The sequence below is a fragment of the Bidens hawaiensis genome, unplaced genomic scaffold, assembly GCF_021521415.1.
Source record: "Bidens hawaiensis isolate Kalapana, Puna unplaced genomic scaffold, B.hawaiensis_p1.1 tig00016188_1, whole genome shotgun sequence".
NCBI classification, from domain to species: Eukaryota; Viridiplantae; Streptophyta; class Magnoliopsida; order Asterales; family Asteraceae; genus Bidens; species Bidens hawaiensis.
The window spans coordinates 231,759-255,139 of NW_027492472.1; the positions used below are offsets into that span (position 1 = coordinate 231,759).

Genomic DNA, 23,381 nt, shown 5'->3' on the forward strand with positions numbered 1-23,381 from the left:
TAATTTGGTAAACTGTCTGCACATTTTTAAACAGCCTAAAATAATGTGGCTGCATGTTTATATTATTTTTTTTGTAAAGAGGAGTGCATCAGTGTAATAAATTAAACAAGTTATAGAGTAATTTATAGTTGATGATAGTACTGACTTCTCTTGTTGATGTGCAGCATGCCGTTCCTACTAGTAGTATAAAGGTAAGACAGCAATGTTTAAACTCTTCTTTGCAAATTACCATAACCCGAAAAGCTTTATTCCATGCACAATGATCAAAATCAAATCGGCTCAACCTTTTCATGGCCGGCCTAAAGCAAATCTTAAAAATGAGATCTTTTCGTAATAAAAGTAATTGTTTTCATTACAGTCCTAGTAATGGCTTACCTTATTCGGTTTAAATTAATGTTTAATACTAGCATAAACCGCAAACAAACTCGTTGCATACAAATTTTTTTAGATTGATTCTTTAATTCTAAATGAATTTTTTTTATGTTAAAAGAAACTAACTAGATTGACTTCAATCACATACAGGAAGTGTTTGATCGCCTATCGGTTCCATATGTGGAAAAGGAATTCAATTTAGATCCGGTGTCGAGTAACACCATGCCTAATAACTTGGTGCAACCTTCAGATGTGCATTCTTCAGTTCCTATCAATAGCATAGAGGTGAGCATTGCAAAAATATCTTAACTCTTAATAGATTTTCGGTTCAATGCTTACAAAAATAAAAATCGGTTTCCATACATATTAATGTAATTCATGTCACTCGCTAATCAAGTTTGAGTTATGAAAATTGGTTTGATCCTTCTCATTCTTTCACAAAACAATAACAAAACGAATAAAACGAACTAAATCTTTTCGACTTTTCAATTTTCATCATATATAGGAAGTCTTTCGTCATCTGAAGCTATTATGTGTGGAAGAGGAATTTAAGATTGATCCCAAGTGGAAATGTAAGGTGTCGAAAAAGTTGGAGCCGCCTCCTTACGTGCATATTAAGCGTAGTATCCTTCGATCTCCATTTATGTTGTCTCCTACTATATATACAACACAAAATGAAATTTTTAACTAATTTTTTTTTAATTAAATTGCATGCCTATTGGGCTCATCATGTCATGATTTCCCTAACTTAAATAAGATATATACCGTGTAAAAAAGAAGGGTTATGATGTGGATCACAGCACTGAATGCACACGTTGCTCTGACGTATGCTATGAAGATTGTTTATGCAGGTAACTCGTCGGCTATCAATATGTTCTACATGGCATTCGTTTTTATCAGCTATACTCATAATATTTCTAATGTTCAATTTTGTAGATCTGTGCATATTAGTTGTACGAGTGCATGTGCGTGTTCAGAAAACTGCACAAACAGGCCATTCGACCAAGAAGACAAAAAAGTTAAGGTTGTTAAGGTAAGTTTGAAGCTAAGAAATAAAAATTATTTAATTCTTCTACTATGTATATTTTTTGTAGAACACTTGAGTGTTCTTATATGATTGAAATATATGTAGACAAAACATTGTGGTTGGGGTGTAGAAGCTGATGAATTCATTGATAAAGGTGATTACATCATTGAGTATGTTGGAGAAGGTACATATATAATTCTTTGATTTGTTATTTTTTCAAAAAATAATAACTATGCAAGTTTAAGTTTGAAGATAGTAACTAGATGGTTATATTCGTTTTGGTAAGTTTATGTCTAACTATAAGTTGATCTTACCATTTCAGCCATTGATGATGCCTTATGTGAGAAGAGGTTTTGGGACATGAAAGGAAAACGTGTCACCAATTTCTATGTTGTTGCTGTCCGAAAAGACCTCAACATCGATGCACAATTCAAGGGGAATGAATCACGTTTTATAAATCACAGCTGTGATCCGAACTGTATTATGGAAAAATGGTTGGTTATGCTCACTTCATCATTCGCACTTAAATGAAATATATTGTATCATTTAATGGGACAAATATGTTCTTTTGTAGGGATGTTAATGGGGAGACTCGTCTCGGTATCTTTGCTGCTAAAGCAATCGAACCCAAAGAAGCATTAACATTTGATTACGGGTATCGACTATCATTTACAACCTAATGCATACTATTAAAAACCATACTATATAAATAATCTTTGTGATTTTGGTATTGTAGATATGAGCTGTATGGTCGTGATGAAATAGAGTGCCATTGTGGTGCTTCAAATTGCCGTGGTTATCTAGGTGCAAAGCGGTCAGCTGCGGGTGCAACTACTAACTGAGCAATTGTTGATAATGTTTTCACACACAATTAAGACGCGGGTGCAACTACTAACTGGCCAATTGTTGATAATATCTTCACACACAACTAAGACGCGGGTGCAACTACTAACTGGGCAATTGTTGATAATGTCTTCACACACAACTATGTTTATTAAGTTTATTCATGTAAATGTCTATTGGTTTTAAGACCATAAAAGTTTAAATAAAACCATACAGGGTATACATAACATCCATGGTTTGGTTTGTTATTGCACAAATTATATGCAAACTTTGCTTCATGTTTGGCATCTCTACTTATATATGTCGTGTTTAGTTGATATATAAGTACATAAACATGAAATCCCAATAAAGTCTAGATTATGAGTAACTTAAAGTAGATTAGATTTCTTTTACGCATGCAAATGTGTAATTAAATTGCATCGTCACTTCTTAAAGATAAGTAAATTGTAACGCCCTAAATTAATAATAATGTACCGCCGTCTCTGAGATTTTGAGTGTCTTGAGCAAGTATGGGCCGTTTAAATATATAATTTTTTTCCTTCATAAATGGACGATAATTAAGAGAATAAAAAACAAAACATCATTTTAACTATTTGTTGGGTTAAATTGCGTGTATTGGGCTAAAATTTGGTTGGGTTAAATGTGTATTGTTTGGGCTAAATATATATTGGGTTTAATGTGTATTGCTTGGGGTAAATATATGTTGGGTTTAATCTGTGTTGCCTGGGGGCTGGGGAAATATGTATTGGGTTTAGTGTGCAACTGTGCATTACTTGGTTCTTATTTATATGTTTAACATTTTTCCTTGTTCGGAATTTGTAATTATGAAATGTACATAGGAAGATTGTGTTCAAATTCACCCGGGAATATGGACTGAAAAATATATTTGTTTTGTATTTACCAAACATATAGACAAGATTTCAAACATGAAAAATAAATCTTGTGAGCCAAATGCAGTCTACATGTCAACTCTTTCTATTTCCTTTCTTTGTATAGATTAAAAATATTCGTTTTATATGAAAAAATATCTAACTTGTAGCAATTTCATCCAGGAAGAAGCCAATCACAATTAGTCGATTAAACCCTATACCCTAAATCATTTAAAACCTACAATCCATTTCAGAGTACAAAATCAAACTTATAGCAATATCCAACTTCTCCATTTTAGAACTCTAAATCATTTAAAACCCATTGTTGATTAAACTTAAATCGATGAAGATATTGATTATCCAACAATAGAATAAATCGTATATCGTTTAGATAGGATAGTACTTGAAATATGCGTGAGATTTCACATCCAATCAAAACACAAAAAGAATGAATAGATGTAGCATTGATTGTAGAAACTATTTGACGATTGAATGATGGAAGACGATGGAGTGTATCAGACGAAATAGAGATGAGTGGTTAAGGTTTTGTGAAAATCTAATTTCGAAATTGCTCTTCCAAATGAAACGTGTGAAAAGAGTGTATATTAGTTTTAACATTGGATTTTTTTTTTTATTTTTGATTTATTATAATAGATAGAAATTATATGAATGAATGATATTTTTGGAAAATAGTCAATTTAACCAATCGAAATGTGTTAATAGCATAAGAAAATGGGTTCCTAATTAATTGAATTTGTGTTTGAATTATTTAATTTGAAAGAAAATCAAAAAAGTAGTTGTTATTAGGGGTGTGCATGGGTCGGTTTGGGACGGTTTTGAGCCAAACCCATAACCATAACCGATATGTCGATTAATGGATAACCATAACCATAACCGATCCGTTATGGCGGTTTCGGTTAATCGGTTTTGAATGTTAAAGCGAGTCGGTTATGGGTCGATTAACCGTAACCAAAACAATATAGTTGGGCCTAAAAGTTTGATACCAAATATTAGAAAATATGGCTTGACATAATTCAGCAAAACATATAATCCATAATATCAATATCAAATATTAAAAAAATAAACATTATATAATATAACATTGAAATTTAAGTTAATTTGATAACAAAGTTGAACCGAACACATCAAAATGGTATAATCTGACAATATGTTTGTTGAAAATAAATCCCAAAAATATTGTTGGTTAAATAAATGGGTCGGTTCGGTTATGACGGGTTTGAAAGTATCTTTAACCAAAACCGACCCGCATTTGGCGGTTTTCAAATTTTCATTAAAACCAACCCACCAGTTATGACGGTTATCGGTTAAAATTGGTTCGGTTATGGCGGTTATGGTTCGGTTAACGGTTATGACGGTTAAATTACTCACCCCTAGTTGTTATATTTGGACATAATATGGTTTGACCAATAAAATAAGAACATGTGTTCATAAACTCTATTACTTTAACAGTACGAGTAGATATTTTTAATGTATATTCGATGGTGAATTTGAATTCATGTGTACACTATGTAAATACCAATTACTGGTTTAAGGAAAAATATTAAAAAAACATATACATAAAGAGATCACATCCCAGACTAGGAATGAACTTATTTTTTTTCAAAATACCATTACAACCGGGTATCGTATTGACCTTTAGTAACCGGGACAGGTATCACCGGGTATAGTGGCGGATCTAGACTCGAAACCGAGCCGGAGCGCTCAAAATTTTTTTTTCCCCTGTATTTAATACAATGTTAACGAAACAAATATAAAGAACACGACAACAAATAAATTTAAACTAACCGGGTTAACGAACCAACAGTGGCGGATCTAGGTTGGGCTGTAAATATCTTCTCTTCGGTTTTTGATAGCTTGAAACCGAGCCATTACATCTTCTTCATTTACTTTATCAAACGTTTCTCTTTCGACCACACAAACTAAAGCATTGTTCAAATACTCATTACCCATTCGATTGCGCAAATCCGTCTTGATAAGCTTCATTTTAGAGAAACATCTTTCAACGGTTGCAGTTGCAACCGGTAAAACCAATGCTAGCTTCAATATCCGATAAACCAAAGGAAAAGTTGTGTGTTTTCCGGTTTCCACCATTACACGAGCAAGATCACCCATTCCACCAAGTTTTGCAAATTTATCATCTTCCTTTAAAGTGTAATAAAAGGTCGTAAGATCACCCAGAATACACCCTCTTTCTTCATTAGTAAAATCATTTGGATACATCTCTGAAAAAACCACTATCTTAGATATGTCAAACTTGGAAAACGAATCACAAGGATTTAAACCCGACATATTTTCTAACAAAGTAGTTGAGACCTCACTAAATCTATTTCCAAGTTCTTGAATTTGCATATCCAAGACCGTATTAAAAACTTCAACCTCAAATCGTATTAACAACCATGCCAAAAGATCATAAAATTCTTTAACACCGGTATGTTTTTTTGCAACAGCCACAATCACTAACTGAAGTTGATGAGCAAAGCAATGAATGCAATGTGCTGATGGATTATCTCTTAAAATCAAAGCTTTTAATCAATTAAACTTTCCTCGCATGTTGCTTGCACCATCATAACCTTGACCCCTGACCTGTGTGAACAATTATAAACTATAAGTATAAGATACATATATAATATATTTTATTAAAGTTTATGTAACAAAAGTATGAAACGTATTACTTACTTTATCAATGCTCAACTGGTTATTTGATAATAAAGAAACGATGGCTTCTTTAAGAGTTGCAGAAGATGTATTATTTACGTGAGCAACTCCAATTAAACTTTCTTTAACAACTCCGCGTTTATCAACATATCTCACAACTATGGCCATTTGTTCTTTTTGAGACACGTCACTAGACTCATCGGCTAACAACCCAAACACATCATCTTTAAATTCTTCACAAAGCTTTTTGGTTACTTCTTTCGCAAAGCAATCGATAATCTCTTTCTGTATTGATGGAGCTGTTAACTTATTATTCTTTTTTGCGTTTCCTAAACAATACTTACCAATATCCGGGTTGTTCTCACAAATCAACTTTAAAACCGCAAGAAAGAGCCGGCAGTGCTACAGTGGGTGACTGATTGGTGGATGGTTGCTACGGGGGAGGTGCTCAGGTGGAAGACTGCGTATCACTGTATCAGCGTATATTTTTTTTGTTATTGTGAAAGGTGGGTTAATGGTTGGTTGGGTTGGGTTGGGTTGCGTTGGGTTAATGGGTTTTTTTGTTTGGGCTTTATCTTTTGATTGGGTTTAAAACATATATTAGTTGGGCTTAAAATCTTAGCCGGAACGTTATTTTTTCCAGCCGTAACGAAACACGAAAATCGACCAAATTTTTTTTTTTACACTACCCGCAAAAAATTGAGCCGTAGCGGAGGCTACGGCTCCGCATATGGTAAGTCCGCCCCTGACCGGGTATCCCACAACTTGTAATATGGTAACCATTAAGTTTCATTAATTACACAATTAACCCAACAACTTTTTTATTACGGTAACCATCATGTTCCATTAAGTTAAACAAATCACCCACAAATTTTAATATTTGCACGAAGGGATACCGTAACAAAACCGAAACCAATTTTGTTTCCGCATCGTCCCTGCAGCAACACACATGTTTAAAGCAACTAGTATTAAACTATTAACTAAATTATTGAACACATCACTAATATTTAATACACACAACGCACACACCAGCTTGGCTAAGCCGCTACAGTTTGATTACGTTTAAGTTCACAGGTTTTAACGAATAACCTCGTTATATCAATACATCAATCAATTAGACAACTTGTACAAATTGATAAAAACAAAGTTCTAAATTGGTTCGTTGTCATTTGACATTCTCCCATTACTTTCATATCTAATAGGTAATACATTAAAATTTTATATCATAATAGGTAATACATTAAAATTTTTATATCATGATAGGTAATACATTAAAATTTTGCAATATATAACTTAATATGCATACAAACTTTACATATTTAATTAAATAGTTTACTAAATATGTGATGATTTATTTAATTAAATATGTAACGGTAGTATGCATATTTAATAAACAATTTCAAAATGGCAAGGTTATATATGTAACGGTAGTATGCGTATTAATTAAATTTAAATCACTCCTAATAACCTTTTTCTTCATAATTAAATGCATACTACTGTTACATATTATTAAATTTTCAATTGTTTATATTATTTATGGAAATAAAATTAACATCTATAATAACGGCTTACAATTTGGTCACCATTGATGTTGTCTCCTACTATATATACAACACAAAATGAAAAATTTTAATTAAGTTGCATGTCAAATTGGTTCACCATGCATAATTTCTCTAACTTAAATAAGATATATACCGTTTAAAAAACAAGGGTTATGATATGGATCACAACACTGGATGCATTAGTTGCTCGAACGTATGCTATGAAGATTGTATATGCAGGTAACTAGCTACCCGACTATCAAGATGCTCAACATATATAATATATCTAATGTTTGATAACTTTGTAGATATTTGCTTGTTAGTTGTAGAAGTGCATGTGGGTGTTTAGAAAATCACACAAACAGGCCATTCCAAGAAGACGGAAAAGTTAAGGTTGTTAAGGTAAGTTTGAAGCTAAAAAATAAGAATTATTTAATTCTTTTACTATGTAAAGTTTTTAAGTACACTTGAGTGTTCTATAACCTCTAATATGATTGAAATATGTGTAGACACAGCATTGTGGTTGGGGTGTAGAAGCTAATGAATTCATTGATAAAGGTGATTACATCATTGAGTATGTTGGAGAAGGTATATATATAATTCTTTGAATTGTTATTTTTTTTAATAAATTAACAACTATGCAAGTTTAAAGCTTGAAGATTGTAACTATATAATTATATTCGTTTTGGTGAGTTTATGTCTAACTATAAGTTAATCTTGCCACTTCAGTAATTGATGATGTTTTATGTGAGAAGAGGTTTGGGGACATGAAAGGAAAATGCATCACCAATTTATATATTGTTGTTGTCCGAAAAGACCTCAACATCGATGCACAATTCAAGGAGAATGAATCATGTTTTATAAATCACAGTTGTGATCCTAGCTGTGTTATGAACAAATGGTTGGTTATGGACACTCACTCTATCATTCGCACTTAGAAGAAATATATTGTATCATCTAATGGGACAAATGTGTTCTTTTGTAGGGATATTAATGGCGAAGAGGAATTCAAGATTGATCCCAAGTAGAAACGCAAGGTGGCGAAAAAGTTGGAGCCGCCTTCTTATGTGCATATTAAGCGTAGTATCCTATGGTCACCATTTATGTTGTCTCCTACTATATATATATATACAACACAAAATGAAAAATCTTAATTAAAAATTGCATGGCGATTGAGCTCATCATGTCATAATTTCCCTAACTTAAATAAGATATATACCGTGTAAAAAGGGGTTATGATATGGATCACAACATTGGATGCACAGGTTGCTCAGACGTATGCTATGAAGATTGTATATGCAGGTAACTCGTCGGCTATCAATATGTTCTACATGGGATTCGTTGTCTAACAGCTATACGCATAATATTTCTAATGTTCAATTTTGTAGATCTGTGCATATTAGTTGTACGAGTGCTTGTGCGTGTTCAGAAAATTGCACAAACAGGCCATTCGACCAATAACACAAAAAAGTAAAGGTTGTTATGGTAAGATTGAAGCTAAGAAATAAAAACTATTTAATTCTTTTATTATGTACAGTTTTTGTGGTACACATAGTGTTCTATAACATCTTATATGATTAGCATATATGTAGGCACAACATTGTGGTTGAGGTTTAGAAGCCGATGAATTCATTGATAAAGGTGATTACATCATTGAATATGTTGGAGAAGGTGTGTGTGTGTATATATATAATTCTTTGAATTGTTATGTTTTTAAAAATTAACAACTATGTAAGTTTAAAGCTTGAAGATTGTAACTATATGATTATATTCGTTTTGGTAAGTTTATGTCTAACTATAAGTTAATCTTACCATTTCAGTATTAGATGACGCTTATGTGAGAAGAGATTTTGGGACATGAAAGGAAAATCCATTACAATGTTTGCTTTGTTATTACACAAATGACAGTATGCTGGTTTTACATTGACATATAGTAACTTTGCTTCGTACTTTAAAATGGGCATTACGTTTAAAAATAGAAAAAAAAAATGTATATATTTTGTTCTGTGGCCAAGTGGCCCAAGTTTAATCAGGCCTCTAGCCCAAAATCAATATGGGCTTTACTCTTGGCTCTCAATAGGACCCTTTACAAGTTGATGGTTAGCAAAAGTATGTCTTAAGGAATTATACATAACTTTTTTTTTCTCAGCATGTATACAGTATTAACAACCCAACTGCTATTGACCTATCTGGGACCGGTTCACTTAAGGTTCGAATCTAGGCAAGTTTGGACAAACCGGAGTCCAAACTTCACGCATTCATGTCGATTAGGCTCATGCGCATAAACAAACCTGATTTTTATAGAATTTTAACTTCATATATTTACATAATAGTTAATATTATATAAAAAAAATATTAGTACATAAATAACATATATATTATGTTATGTTATATATAGAATATTGATGCCAGAGCTTCCGATAATCTTTTAACTTGAATTGTAAAGTTAATTCCTCTCTCTCTAGTTTGTTTAGTTTTGTTTATCATTGTTTTGATTCATCCTAAAACGAGTTCAAGTTCACGTGTTAATGAATAACCTAGCTAAATCTATACATTGATCAAGTGGATAAACATGTGCAAATTGATTGCAAGGGACTCTTAAAACCAAATCTTTTTGAAAAGATTATGAAACCGAATAAATAAAAAAAAAGTTCTAAATTGTTTCGTAGTCATTTGACATTCTCACATTGCTATCATATCTTACTACACTAAAATTTTGAAATATTTAACTAAATATGCACGATGAGACCACTATCAATAACCTTTTTGTTCATAATTGAATGCAAACTACTATTACATGTTATTTGATTTTCAAATGTTTATTTTGTTTTAATGGAAAATATGATATGCAAAGGATTTGATTTTGTGTTGTTATTTTGAAACCGTTTAATAAAAATGTTGTATTAGACATGTTTGATCACTCGTTAAATGGTTAATTTCAAGTTGACATATTTAATTAATCAAATCGACTGTCAACATATCTAAATTAGAATATTAGAGTTAAATAACATTTAAGTTAATAAAGTACAAATATATTTTTAATAAGGCCATGTGTAACGGTGAAATGTCCTTTGTCGCGTCACCTAAATTGGGCGTGGAACACTGTCGTATTGCGTTTCATGCAAAGGGGTGGGCCGAGTAATGAACTTTTGTGGGGTTAGATTTATGTGTCTCTACCTCAAAAGAGGTTAAGCTTTTGCGAGCGTGACACTCATGTCTACGTGATGATGACGTGAAACCACCTTTTCAGTTTTTAATGAAACCATTACACACAACCTAAAGTCAAACTGTTTACAAGTTACAACCAAACAACAATTTATGATGCGTTTAACTCAATTACAACTTGCTAACTCGTTTAGAACCCATTCGACTCATTTCATTGAACGACTTACCTAAACATGTTCTTAGCATACTATTTTAAGTTTGTATTACAAAATAAATACATATAAGTTATCTTCAAGTTAATAAGCTAAACCAATAACTAATTAAATTACAAGAAGACTTGATATAACAAAATTGGCCTAGATATGAAATAAAATTAAAAAGATATGAGTGTGGTGGAAGAGAGAATGTGTGCAGGCACGGGTAGTACCTTTAGCTTTTAAATGGGGACCGTTGGTAACCACATTGTTAACTTTATACCTTTTTTGCCTTTGCCTTAAATCTTTAAAATTGAGATAGGCATGGAAGAAGAATATATAACACGCACACCAACAATGATTTGGATGCCCCCCTCACTTGATCATTATCAAAAACTGTTTTTAATCTTATAAAATTATAAGTTTATAAGCAATATAATAATATTGATTTGTCACACTAAAATATAAGCCAAAAGTTAGTTTATAAGCAATTTAGTCAAATTGGATATATAAATTTCATTAGGAGATTTTGGTTTAGAATTATTAGTTTTATATATGCTTTTTTGAAAAACACATCTCGTAGTTATCTGATAGTTATTGGAAGTTAATTCTGAAACGAGTTGTCAAGAAAGTTAACGGGTGGGTTTTCGAAGAAAGTGATGGTTGAAGGGGTATTTCGAAGGAGTTTGTTAAATATGATTTAGTTAATAGTTTGTAAGTTTAAGTAGTTATCTATTTTAGTGTTTGAATGTTTTGCAAGCTTATCTAGTTGTTTGAATTACTATATATTAGTTACTTGAGTCATAGTATGTTTCAAAAGTTATTCAATATGAGCAGATGGTTAAAAGTATGTAATTGGTGTGTCAAGAATTATGATAAACAGAATGAGCCAATTTTGGTTGAGATAAAATTCCATGTTAACGTTCTTACCAACAATAATAAGGTTCAAATAATTGTTTGTTTGTTTTTACAATGAAGAATTCTAGTAGTATTAAAATAAAGCCAATATTACAAGTCCATGAATATGCTAAAGCTATGGTAGAGATTATTTCCAAAGCGAACACAAAAGTAATGAGAATCATAAAATGAGAAACAAATTGACCACACCTAAAATTATCGGATCATATTATCTAGAGTATGATATCAGAACACATAAACAAAGAGGCATGTTTTATAGAGAAAATGATTTCATATAATAAGTTCAAGATAAAGAAAGAAACACATTCTCAAGCAAAGAAAATGATTTCATATGATATGATTGTTTCTAGTTGGCCCTAGGTATGTTGTGTTATGTTGTTGACACGCACATAAATGAAAAGGTTTATCACATCATGTGTTTATGTTTTACAACTACATGAGTTGCCTCACTTTTAAAAAGATCTAAAGCATTATATCACATAAATCTTTCATAGTTATTGAGGTGCTTAATATTATTTTATCCCTTTTATCTAAACCCGAAATAACTATATACTTGAACATACTTAATATTATTGAATTATAGAAACATCCAAACGATTTACAATGAAGTGGTAAATAAGCGGGCAACAAGCTGCGCCGCAACTCCCTTTTGGATAGCAAACCCAATCCTACTAAAAACAAAGTTTCGATTCTTATGGGCCGATACGTTACTATTCACAACTTTCTGAACCCTATTCAAAAGGTCCACGGCATCCGGAGCTAAGAAACCAAAAGTGTCAAAGGCAAAGGGGATAAACACGTGTTGATTCTCCAAACAAGCCCTCTCGTGTTTTGCAACCTTGCCCGATGCCGCCTTCAATGCTGCTTGGCCTGCTACAAACCCATTGTCCCTAATCCCAACAAGAGGGGACACTCCTATGAGGTCGACACAAGCGTGTTTTCCCCCTACCCACCCAAAAACAAGAATATCGGCCGGTCGTAATGTAGATCTTCTTTCTTGAGGATCCATGAGAAAGTTTACAGGGGCTTCCTTTTTAGCCGAAATTCCGGCTCGTTTAAGAACATCGCATAGAACATCCCTAACTAAATCATGCCTGTACTTAAACCCAGGCAACTCTTTGCAATGAATCGCATGCTCACCAAAAAAAAACGAAGAAGATAAGTTAAATAATATAACTTGAAAGCATAGTTAAATGGAAACCCAAATTCAAATCTCACTTACAACACTTTAGGGGGATATGAGTGGCTTAATGGAGGAAGATTGAGATATTTGTGATCTCCGGTTCGATCTGAGGGCGTCCGGGTTCTACCACCAATGGACATTCGGCCGGGATGTTAAGTGGTTTTCCCTGAACTGGAGATAACTTAGGGCTCCGTACGACTAGGTTGGGCTAGTTGTAGGTGGCTTTTTGCCATTGGATCACTCTGTACGAAATACATAAGCATTCTATATTTGTTGGTCGTTAAAAAAAACATAATGAAATGTTTGTTATAATATAATCCACTGTTATTGTAACTTAAATAAATGTTTGTATAATTTAAATATGTTTAGCGTCGCCTTTCAAAAAAGATATTGAAACATGCATACAGGGCCAGCCTGCTAGAGGGGTAAGATGGGCAATCGTTCAACGCCCAATCTCCCCGAGCATTTGATTTATTTTTTTTGAAAGAAAAATATAAATTTATATATATTTTGTTCATATAATGTAAGTTTATATATATATTTTTAAAGAAATTTATATATTCATCCCGGGCTTCCAGATTTTATAGGATTCTCAAAGACGACCATAAATACAAATGAAAATATTACAAACACTTCATAATGACTTTACTGGAATGGGTTGAAATTTATGAAAGTTTTAAGGTTCAAAATGCAATAATGCATGAAGAAGAGGATAGAAATATAAATAAAGAGTAAGCACAGACATGTTTCTGAGAAAGACAAAAGGTGATTTAGAATGTGAGAAAGCTTCTCAATTGGTTTCTACTTTATTGTTGTTCACTTTTACTTTCATTAAAAAAACATTATTTTAAATCAAATTTCAAAGATCATGTTTCTTTAAGGTTAAAGTATAAAAAAGACTCCAATGTATTTTAACTTTTCATGTTACATGATGAAAGGTGTTCACGGATGGGTCGATTTTGGTTTGGATTGAAGCCATAATCGAACCGAAACCAAAACATATGGTTACTAGAGATTTTCAACTAATTGATTTTAGTTTAACAGGTATTTCGATTGATTAGTTTTTGCTTTGGTTTCGATTCAGTTATGAAACGCTAATCATATTAAATTAGCTTGAAAGAAGAAGTTTATTTGTATTTCCTTTTTTCCCATGTTAGCAGGAAGTAAGATTGCATTAGTAAGTATAAATTGAATTAAGCTATGTTCTTCAAATTAATTAATCGAGTAAGCTTTTAATGCTAGATTGTTGGATAAAAGATTAGCTATTGACTCAGAGTTTAGTATTGATTAGTGGATCATGTCAACAAATCACAATGGTTCAACATGAAAATAGACATATATTTTCAAAATTAATTTAATCTTAATGGAAACTTGAATAACAAGTTACCCTTAAAAACATTTTACTTTTACTATTGATATGCAAACCTATGTAATTTAAAAAATGCATATACTATGTTGTAATAAGTCTATACAAATAAGTACTACAACAAGAGTAATTTTGTGGCACATCACGCACATATTAACCCAAGGTTGATATCGGACGGGCGATCTCACATGACTTAAAATTTTTAGGACAGCATATTTATTTTCCTTGTATACATATACAAATAAAACAAAGAATTATTGTATAAATTTATATATTTGATATTTAAACAGAAAAGTAGTAATGCAAGAGCTGGTAAGACCTTCTCTATGGCAAATATGAGGCTTCGTTCAAGAATTAACAACTCTAATTTCTTTTTCGCTCACTTTTCCTTATTTGTTCCATTTGTGATTCATCCATCATACGTCACTCAAATGAGAAAGTTTCATCTTCTTGAACCTGAATTGAAAATGATAAACAAGTTTAATTAGTGCTTGAACCCCAAATAACAGAGATTCTGTTGGGAATTTCGGTATAAGGCGTTACTTTGCGTGTAAGGTTAAGTAACAAGATTTAAGGAGTGAATAATTATAAACAATTAAATGTGCTTAGATTTAATTGTTAGTATAATTATTATGTCCTAATATTTAGCAATCCTAGTTGTAGTCTAAACGTAATAGGTTAGATTATAAATACCCGTGCTTTGGGGAGAGATTGTAATCAGGTAATTGGGTAATTGAGTTTTGTGAAGTTTCTCAATAATATAACATACGTGTTTGGGTGTTAGCCAAATTAACGAGTTCGTGTTTCTGATTATAACCTGGTACCAATTCCATTAGATCCAAGTCGGGTTTGCTTGGTTAATAAATAAGCTGAAATTTCAGCTCATTTTAAAATTTAAGCCGAGCGAACTAGCTTGGTTAGACTTCAAGCTCAGCCTAGGCAAGATGTACTAACTATTTTGCTTATAGAAAAGAGCTTCTAAAAAAGGTTTATTTTAAAGGCACATTTAGTAGTCGCATATGGTATTCGAAATCTACGAGCCGACCCTGGTTAAGCAAATATCCACCTGTTTAGACAAGAATTCATATAATTTTTTAAAGATGTATAGATTCATAACAAGGGTTAACATGATTTAGAAGTCGTGTAACGGTCTTGTTCCTAATCTTATGAATATCCACAACTCACAGTCTCACATAGTATTTTCTTTAACTCCTCATTCCTAATCCCCTTAAACATGATAAGGATTTAAACACAAGTGATATAAAATATGAACTTATTATAATTCCACAATTTGAACAATATAATTAGGAAGATTATTAAAAATGCATTTTGATATATAAAGTTATGCATTTTCTACCCAATTTTATTGTTTAAAATTTAAATTGTACAACTATAAAAAAGAAAAAAAAATACTCTGAATGAAAAATGGTATGTTTGGGTGTTTATGGTGGATTTAAATGGTACAGGAAGAAAAGCAAGTAGAGTTGCAGGGAAGTAATGATAAGGAGGCAGTAGGCAGGGTGTAGTGTAGTCTTATCCCATCCATTTCATCTTATATCACATCTTAGTCGATCACATTCTTAATAATTCATGATTCCCTATATTCTTCTACCAATTATGTCAATATATATTTATACAATTTCTTTAACTAAAGTTCAAATGTTTTATGTGATTATTATGAAATATGTTTGATGTTAAAACTAAAATTGTTCCAAGAAAATCAAGAAAATGACTACTCTTGTTGTATATTTACACGTCATTAAGTTAAACTAATCATATTATACATTTATGGTTATGAAATACTTAATACAGTTCCACATATCTACTTAATAAACGAAAATGAGATTTTACATCTCAGTAAAAACTAGCAACAAGCTAGATGGTACAAAAAGGGAAACCAAAATTTCATCAAATACAAGCAAATAGTGAAATTAAAATTACACTATATTTACTCACTACATAAAAAAAAACATTTTGTGATTGATGATCCATAGAAACCTCAAAGCCTTCATGCAATTAAAAACTTAATGTTTACTTACAATAAAAGTATTTTGAAGTGTATAAACTCCGTCCGCTTTCTACATTTCCTACTTGAGAAATATTAGTTTCATGATGAAAGCGAGGTTGCCCCCTCATAGTTCATACATGATCAACCTCGCATGGATTTGTTTTCATGTCGTAAATTCGCATGACCAAAAAGGGTGCTAGTACTTTTTTCATAGATGTATCCGTGCTGTATATTTAAATCATGAAGTATAGTATACTATACTAATTATATGTCTATAATTATGAGATAATTCAACTAATTTCACGTATCAACTTTATATTCACGTATTATTAGGAAAACATTTTGATTTACATAAAAATTAACCAATGTTTTTCTTAAAGAAAAATAATAAACAAAAAAAGATTCGTAAAAAGTCCATACACAACAAAATTTATCGTATTCAAGTCGGCTATTGTGGTTTAACAATCTGGGCGAGAAGGATCCAAGTCAGCAACACTTTTACTGGTGGAGGGGCACCAAACAGGCAAACACCGTCCCAGAGGGGCGTGAAGGGTAGCGTCGCTAGCCAGTTTACGCCTGAAGGGGTGAACATGACGCGATGTAAGACGACATGTCATATGGCTTCCGACATGGGGAGTGGTGACACCCCCGGCGTTAAAACCACAACAACTAGTCTAACAAAAAAAAATGAATTAAATTGTATAAATTATTTATTTTTTTATCCCTCTTTGCTTTTCTTCATCTATGTAAAAATGTAAAAGCTACCAGAATAGCAACAGTAAAAAGAAAAAAAAAAGTGACTTATTTAATTCAAAGAAAGAAAAGGAATTAGCGCATGTTAGCCAATTCTGCGTACGTTAGCCATTAAAGCATCTTGGAGCTCATAATTTACACTTTACACCCCTCACTCACTGTCACTGACACCACTACCATACCACTACCATTTTACATATACCCTCTTTATATTTCTTCACAATTAAATGTATTTCACCTGCATTGAATAATAACCATGCTCCAATTATTCAAAATTCTCAATTTCTTCATCCTCTGTTTTCTTCCCCTGTTTCCTCTGTCTTTCAGTTATGAAGCAAGAAACCCTGAAGGTTTTAATCAATTTTTAAACTTTTTTATATTTTTGATATGGGTTTTTGATTCTCTACATGGGTTTTTAATATCTTGATCTGAAACTATGTGTGCAGTTGTATCTTTGATTTTGATTAAAAATGGGTTGAATGATCCTCATGGGGCTTTTAGCAATTGGGATGAAGATTCTGTTGACCCTTGTAGCTGGGCTATGATTACTTGCTCAGATGATAATCTTGTTACTGGCCTGTATGTTGTTTTTAACATATGTATATGTATATTATATTGTATCTATTTGTAAAATATTTTACTGTTTTATTTAATTTTCTAAAACCCTTGTGGGTTTTTTTTGCAGTGGTGCTCCTAGCCAGGGTTTATCAGGAATATTGTCAGGGGTTATTGCTAATCTTACAAACCTGCGTCAAGTGTAAGCTTTTATAAATTTTTGTTGTTTTTTTTTAAAATATTCTTGTTAATTTATAAAAGTAAAAAAAAAGAGGGTAACTAGTTGATAAATGTGCTGCTCAAAGAGCTCGCGGCTTGAAGTTCGGGCTCGTGGCTAGCTCGAATAAAACTAGCTAAAAAAACTTGATTTGAAACGAAACTGAGCTGAGCTCGGGTCCTGGCTCGGCTCGTTGGCTCGATCATAGGCTCGTATTACTTCAAGCTCGAGCTCGTTTAATTTTGAGCTTGAGCTCGAACCCACACTGGCTCAACTTGCAAACATGATGATAATAATATGCTGTTTTAACTTTTAAGTGTAAATTTTTATAAATTTGTGTTTTCTTGGAAACATTATTGAAAATATCAAAAAATAAATAAATAAATAAATAATAATAATAATAATAATAATAAACAAATAAAAAGTGGGTATTTTGTTGATGATCATAAATTTATGTTTTGTTGAAAACATTCTTGAAAATGTAAAAAAAAAATTAAAAAAAGTGGATGATTTGTTAATAAAAGTTTATGTTTACTTTAAAACATTCTTGAAAATGTTATAAAAATTAAAAAGTGGCTAACTTGATGATGAATATAACAGGTTATTGCAGAATAATAATATCTCCGGTCAAATTCCGGTAGGGATAGGACACCTTCCAAAGCTACAAACATTAGACCTTTCAAATAATAAGTTGACTGGTCATGTGCCTGAGTCACTTGGTCATTTGAATAATTTGCAATATTTGTGAGTGATTTGAAATTTCTCTCTCTTAAACTCCTTAATTGAAACATAATCTTTGATGGGTCAATTTTTGTTGTTAAGTTAAATTGACCATTGAATATTTTGATTTTGTTTTTCTTGATTTGATATTATTTGACCCCATGTTTGTTTATGATTTTGTCATGTAATGAGTAGAAAGTTGAATAACAACACCTTATCTGGAGCTATTCCTTTGTCCTTAGCTTCACTTCCTCAACTAGCACTCTTGTGAGTTTATTTAATTATTAATATTTTTTTGTCTTTTATGAAAAATGTTAATTTGTGTTATATGAGTTGGTGTTCTTACAAATCATACGGGCCAATATATTTATATGGCCCGTATGAGTTGGTGTTCTTACAAATCATACGGGCCAAAATATTTATGACCCTTATGGGTTGATGTTCTTACAAATTGTATACGCTGTATGATGTGTTTGACTGACACAAAATATACTGATGTGACAATACCATTGAACACATCATACGGGCCAAAATGTTTATACGAGCTGTATGAGTTTGTGTTCTTACAAATCGTACGGGCCGTATGAGTTGGTGTTCTTATAAATCATACGGGTCAAAATATTTATATGGCCCGCATGGGTTGGTGTTCTTACAAATTGTATACACTGTATGATGTGTTTGACTGACACATAATTGATCGATGTGACAGTGCACATCATTGAACTCATCATACATGCCAAAATGTTTATACATGTTGTATGAGTTGGTGTTCTTACAAATCATACGGGCGGTATGATGTGTTAGATTGACAAAAATCGATTGATGCAACAACACACACCACTTACAAAAGTCATACGGCCGTTTAATTTGTGTCACAGTTTATACGGCCCGTTTGCGTATTGGAGGTGGTGTATGTATAATAAGTCTCTATATTTCTGTTTGAAATCATTAAATCATTGACAAAATTTGTTCATTTCAGGGATTTATCAAACAACAATCTCAGTGGTCCAGTTCCCAAGTTTTCAGCTAGAACATTTAAGTAAGTATACATGAATCTTGTCGAAACCAAACGGGTCAACCAACTAAAGCGAACAGTTTTTGATGACCCGATTGAATTTCTTGATTATGTTACATTCTTTTCTTGATATAAAGATATAAAAATGTAATCTTTATCTGTTTCTTGAACAGCATTGTGGGCAATCCTATGATATGTGGAACCCATGCTAATGAAGGTTGTTACGGGTCAACTTTGCCCGAGCCTCTTTCTTTTGAGTTCAATCCATCACCAGGTAAATAAATTTTAATCATTTGGTTCTCTTTCTGTCTCTAAACCAAGTTTCTCACTCTAATAATTGCAAATTTCAGGCAAAAGCAAGTCAAAACGAGTAGCAATCGCGCTTGGAATCAGCCTCGGATGTCTCGTTCTTCTCCTTGTGTCACTTGGAGTTCTTTTGTGGAAAAGAAGCCGAAACCAAAAGCAAAGCATTCTTGATATTAATGGTATTGTTAAATACTTACATCCTTTTTGTCACATTTGACTTCCAAGGTCAAAGGATCCCGACTTTGGTTACATTTTACGAGACGATAATTAAACGTTTTTTTTGACAATTTCATAGATACGTTTGAGTATGCAAAACTTTTTATCGATTCAGAAATTTTGATGCTAAATATGTAATGTTTGCATACTAAATTTTAAGCTAGAAAAGTCCAAGATTGACCCAAAAAAGTCAAACTTGTTAACACTTTATATTAACTTTTACTTATGTAAACTAATGGTAGCAGATATACCAGAAGAAGGTCTAATGAACTTAGGCAACTTAAGAAGCTTCACATTTAAAGAACTTCAATACGCAACCGACAATTTCAACTCAAAAAACATCCTAGGAGCCGGAGGATTTGGTAACGTTTACAAAGGGAAACTAGGAGACGGCACTATGATCGCAGTCAAACGTTTGAAAGACATTAACGGGACCGCTGGGGAGTCACAGTTCCAGACCGAACTGGAGCTTATTAGCCTTGCGGTTCATCGGAACTTGCTACGGTTGATCGGCTATTGCGCCACCCCGGTTGAACGGCTCCTGGTTTATCCTTTCATGGCTAATGGCAGTGTGGCTTCAAGGCTTAGAGGTTTGCACTTTGTACTTTGTAACATTGTCTACTGTTTTATTATCCAAAAGTCAACATGAGTCAAAGGTTGACTTTATAAAATGGAAACTTTATGACATGTGTGTGGGTCCCAGTTGACATTTTCAAAAGTAAATGTAGGATGTGTTTTGGGTACAATATCAAAGTGGTTAAGAGTTGGTACATTATTTTGGTGTTTCATGTTATTGTGGTCCTTCAAGAAATCTTGATACATGATCAAACATAAATCTTGAAAAATGGGTGGGTCGGGTTGGGTGATGGGTCAATACGGGTTCGGGTCAAACTTGGGTCGGTCAAACGGGTTCGAGTGAAAATGAGTTCAGGTCAAACGGGCCACTTTTAAAAAATCAATTTAGTTCATGTCAAAACGGGCCAGTTAAAAAAAATTGTTCAGGTCAAAACGGCCAGGTTGTGGGTGCTGGGTCAAAACGGGTTCGAGTAGTTCGTATGAAATGGGCCACTTTTAAAACAATCAAATTGATTTGGGTCAAAACGGGCCACTTAATTTTTTTTATTGGTTTGGGTCAAAGCGGGCCACTTAAGAAAATACAATTTGGTTCAGATGAAAACGGGCCGCTTTGAAAAGAGACCAATCTCGTTCGGGCCAAAATTGATTCTGGTTAATTCAAACATATGGTTTTGTCTGATTCATTTTCAAACATTAATGTTTAAATTTCAGGTAAACCGCCACTAGATTGGAACACGCGTAAAAGAATCGCGATTGGAGCCGCACGCGGATTACTATATCTACACGAGCAATGTGACCCCAAAATCATCCACCGAGACGTGAAGGCGGCTAACGTTCTCTTAGACGAGTTCAACGAGGCCGTGGTGGGCGACTTTGGGCTAGCTAAACTCCTTGACCACGCTGACTCGCATGTGACCACTGAGGTTCGTGGTACCGTGGGCCACATTGCACCAGAATATCTCTCCACGGGCCAATCATCAGAGAAAACCGATGTTTTCGGTTTTGGGATTTTGTTGTTGGAACTCATAACGGGAATGAGAGCGTTCGAGTTTGGGAAAACGGTTAATCAGAAAGGCGCCATGCTCGAATGGGCAAGTTTTTTAAGCATTATTTTTTTCTTTGTATGCATTACTTAGTTGTACTATTTGTCGACATGCATCGGTAACTTGTACTCTTTGGACTAGTAGTTAAGAGTAAGTCTACCAAGTCCTTGGCATCTTTTAGAATGTATTACCAACTGTACCATATGGTCACATGGCCTATACATGCAATGACAACTTATACAATTGCAAGGTACAAGTCCTTGATGCACAAGGTACAAGTCTAATAACATATTGACCAACTTGTACACTTTGGAATATGGACATGGACCAAAGTTGTTTCATATGCATCCATATTGTACACCTTACAATTTACAAGTCATCAATGCACAATGTACAAGTATACTAAGCATCGGAAACGTTTCATTTCAGGTGAAAAAAGCACACCAAGAGAAGAAAGTCGAACTTTTAGCAGACAAGGAGCTCGGAACCAACTATGACCAAATCGACGTGCATGAGATGTTACAAGTGGCGTTACTTTGTACTCAGTACACTCCAGCCCACCGACCTAAGATGTCCGAGGTTGTTAGGATGCTAGAGGGGGACGGTTTAGCCGAAAAATGGGCGGCGATACATAATAATATAAATCCCAACACTATAAGAAAGAATGGTATGGTCCAAAAACTTGAAGACAATGATGATGACTATACATCAAGCATGCTTGGTGTGATGTTGATGGATGATGATCATGATCCTCATGCCATGGAACTCTCTGGTCCTAGATGATTATCAAATGTTGCATACTCAAATAGGAATGTTAAGAGAATAGTGTTACATTTGGTGGTTATTATTATTTTTTTTTTTAGTATTTAAAGGGTTATATAAAGAATTGGGGATGTATATTTGGTAAATAGGTTTGATATTTATTTTAGTTTTGGTATGGCTTGTTATTAGGGTCTAATTTATTTTTCAAGGCTAATGTTAGGAGAATAGGTGTAGAAAAAGTTTGTGATGTTTATTTACTTATGTTCTATTATCATTGGATGTGTCTTGGTATGTATAAAATTGGTTTAACTTTTTTTTTTGATATTAAACTAACTTATAAATTTATAATCAACTAGCAATACTAAAACTTGGTATTTGATTTTCTTTTATGTTTTTTTCTTTTATTATTATTATTATTATTATTATTATTATTATTATTATTATTATTATTATTATTATTTTGGTGAGGAGACGTTACAAATAATAATGTTTGCATGTCCCAAAGCAAAAGTGAAGTGTTGACCAAAAGTTGGTAGAGACAAGGTTTCCTTTTCCCAGTCATGCCCATCTTGTTCTCACTGCTTTCCATTTTAGTTTTTATTTATTTTTAAACACAATAAATATGTTTAAATTATTTTCTATTTTTACTCTTAATAACGTATTTTTAAGATAATAATTATTTTAAATTGTTTATAAACTAGTTTTAATTATCCTACATTTTAACATACATTTTGGAATGGATAAAAAAGTGCTTCAATTCCATTTTAAATACAAAAGGCTATTTTATTTATAACTTTATTTGGACCACTCCAATACCTCTCTCACAAAAAGTGTTGCAAAAATCGCTAGTCGGTGGTCGGACGGTGGAGTGGAGACTAGCGATTAATCGGGATTAGTCGAGATTAATCGGGATTAATCGGATAGGACTTTAATGTATATTTTTCAGTTTTATATATACACATACACATTTTTATATGTAATATTCAGTTTTATACATACACAACCATATTTTGGCCGTAAATTGGCTGGAATCCCGCTGGAAACCACTAGTTTTTG

The 23,381-nt window shown here is 32.8% G+C and overlaps 3 protein-coding genes across 4 annotated transcripts; 2 read left to right on the forward strand and 1 right to left on the reverse strand.

Annotated features, from left to right (window-relative positions):
- The first annotated feature begins 1,081 nt into the window (after positions 1–1,081).
- On the forward strand, positions 1,082–2,456 carry LOC143550764 (histone-lysine N-methyltransferase ASHR3-like). The gene is made up of 4 exons (XM_077041358.1): positions 1,082–1,405; positions 1,505–1,583; positions 1,722–1,893; positions 1,974–2,456. The coding sequence occupies exons 1-4, from the start codon at positions 1,157–1,159 to the stop codon at positions 2,077–2,079; spliced, it is 606 nt and encodes a 201-aa protein (XP_076897473.1). The 5' UTR covers positions 1,082–1,156; the 3' UTR covers positions 2,080–2,456.
- Positions 2,457–5,661: 3,205 nt separating this feature from the next.
- LOC143550779 (uncharacterized) lies at positions 5,662–7,373 on the reverse strand. The gene is made up of 4 exons (XM_077041370.1): positions 7,360–7,373; positions 6,616–6,722; positions 5,809–6,116; positions 5,662–5,715 (listed from the first exon to the last, which is right to left on the reverse strand). The coding sequence occupies exons 1-4, from the start codon at positions 7,371–7,373 to the stop codon at positions 5,662–5,664; spliced, it is 483 nt and encodes a 160-aa protein (XP_076897485.1).
- Positions 7,374–17,116: 9,743 nt separating this feature from the next.
- Positions 17,117–22,561, forward strand: LOC143550788 (putative LRR receptor-like serine/threonine-protein kinase At4g30520). 2 transcript variants are annotated; one of them, XM_077041380.1, is made up of 11 exons: positions 17,117–17,265; positions 17,362–17,494; positions 17,601–17,672; positions 18,288–18,431; positions 18,603–18,674; positions 19,387–19,446; positions 19,596–19,696; positions 19,773–19,907; positions 20,190–20,534; positions 21,232–21,611; positions 21,993–22,561. In XM_077041380.1, exons 1-11 carry the CDS (start codon positions 17,172–17,174, stop codon positions 22,344–22,346), a joined length of 1,890 nt encoding a protein of 629 aa, XP_076897495.1. In that variant the 5' UTR covers positions 17,117–17,171; the 3' UTR covers positions 22,347–22,561. The 2 variants fall into 2 exon arrangements, with proteins under 2 accessions (XP_076897495.1, XP_076897494.1); XM_077041379.1 differs by lacking the exon at positions 21,993–22,561 and having other exon boundaries at positions 20,187–20,534; positions 21,232–21,842.
- Positions 22,562–23,381: the final 820 nt, after the last annotated feature.

Coding starts and splice junctions, on each gene's coding strand:
- LOC143550764 (XM_077041358.1), top strand. CDS start 1,157: ATGATGTGGATCACAGCACTGAATGCACACGTTGCTCTGACGTATGCT. Junction 1,584..1,721: donor CATTGAGTATGTTGGAGAAG/GTACATATATAA, acceptor TTACCATTTCAG/CCATTGATGATGCCTTATGT. Junction 1,894..1,973: donor AACTGTATTATGGAAAAATG/GTTGGTTATGCT, acceptor GTTCTTTTGTAG/GGATGTTAATGGGGAGACTC.
- LOC143550779 (XM_077041370.1), bottom strand. Junction 6,117..6,615: donor AATGGAACATGATGGTTACC/GTAATAAAAAAG, acceptor AGTATTGTTTAG/GAAACGCAAAAAAGAATAAT. Junction 5,716..5,808: donor ACCAGTTGAGCATTGATAAA/GTAAGTAATACG, acceptor TTGTTCACACAG/GTCAGGGGTCAAGGTTATGA.
- LOC143550788 (XM_077041380.1), top strand. CDS start 17,172: ATGCTCCAATTATTCAAAATTCTCAATTTCTTCATCCTCTGTTTTCTT. Junction 19,447..19,595: donor TTTTCAGCTAGAACATTTAA/GTAAGTATACAT, acceptor TTTCTTGAACAG/CATTGTGGGCAATCCTATGA. Junction 20,535..21,231: donor TGTGGCTTCAAGGCTTAGAG/GTTTGCACTTTG, acceptor TTTAAATTTCAG/GTAAACCGCCACTAGATTGG.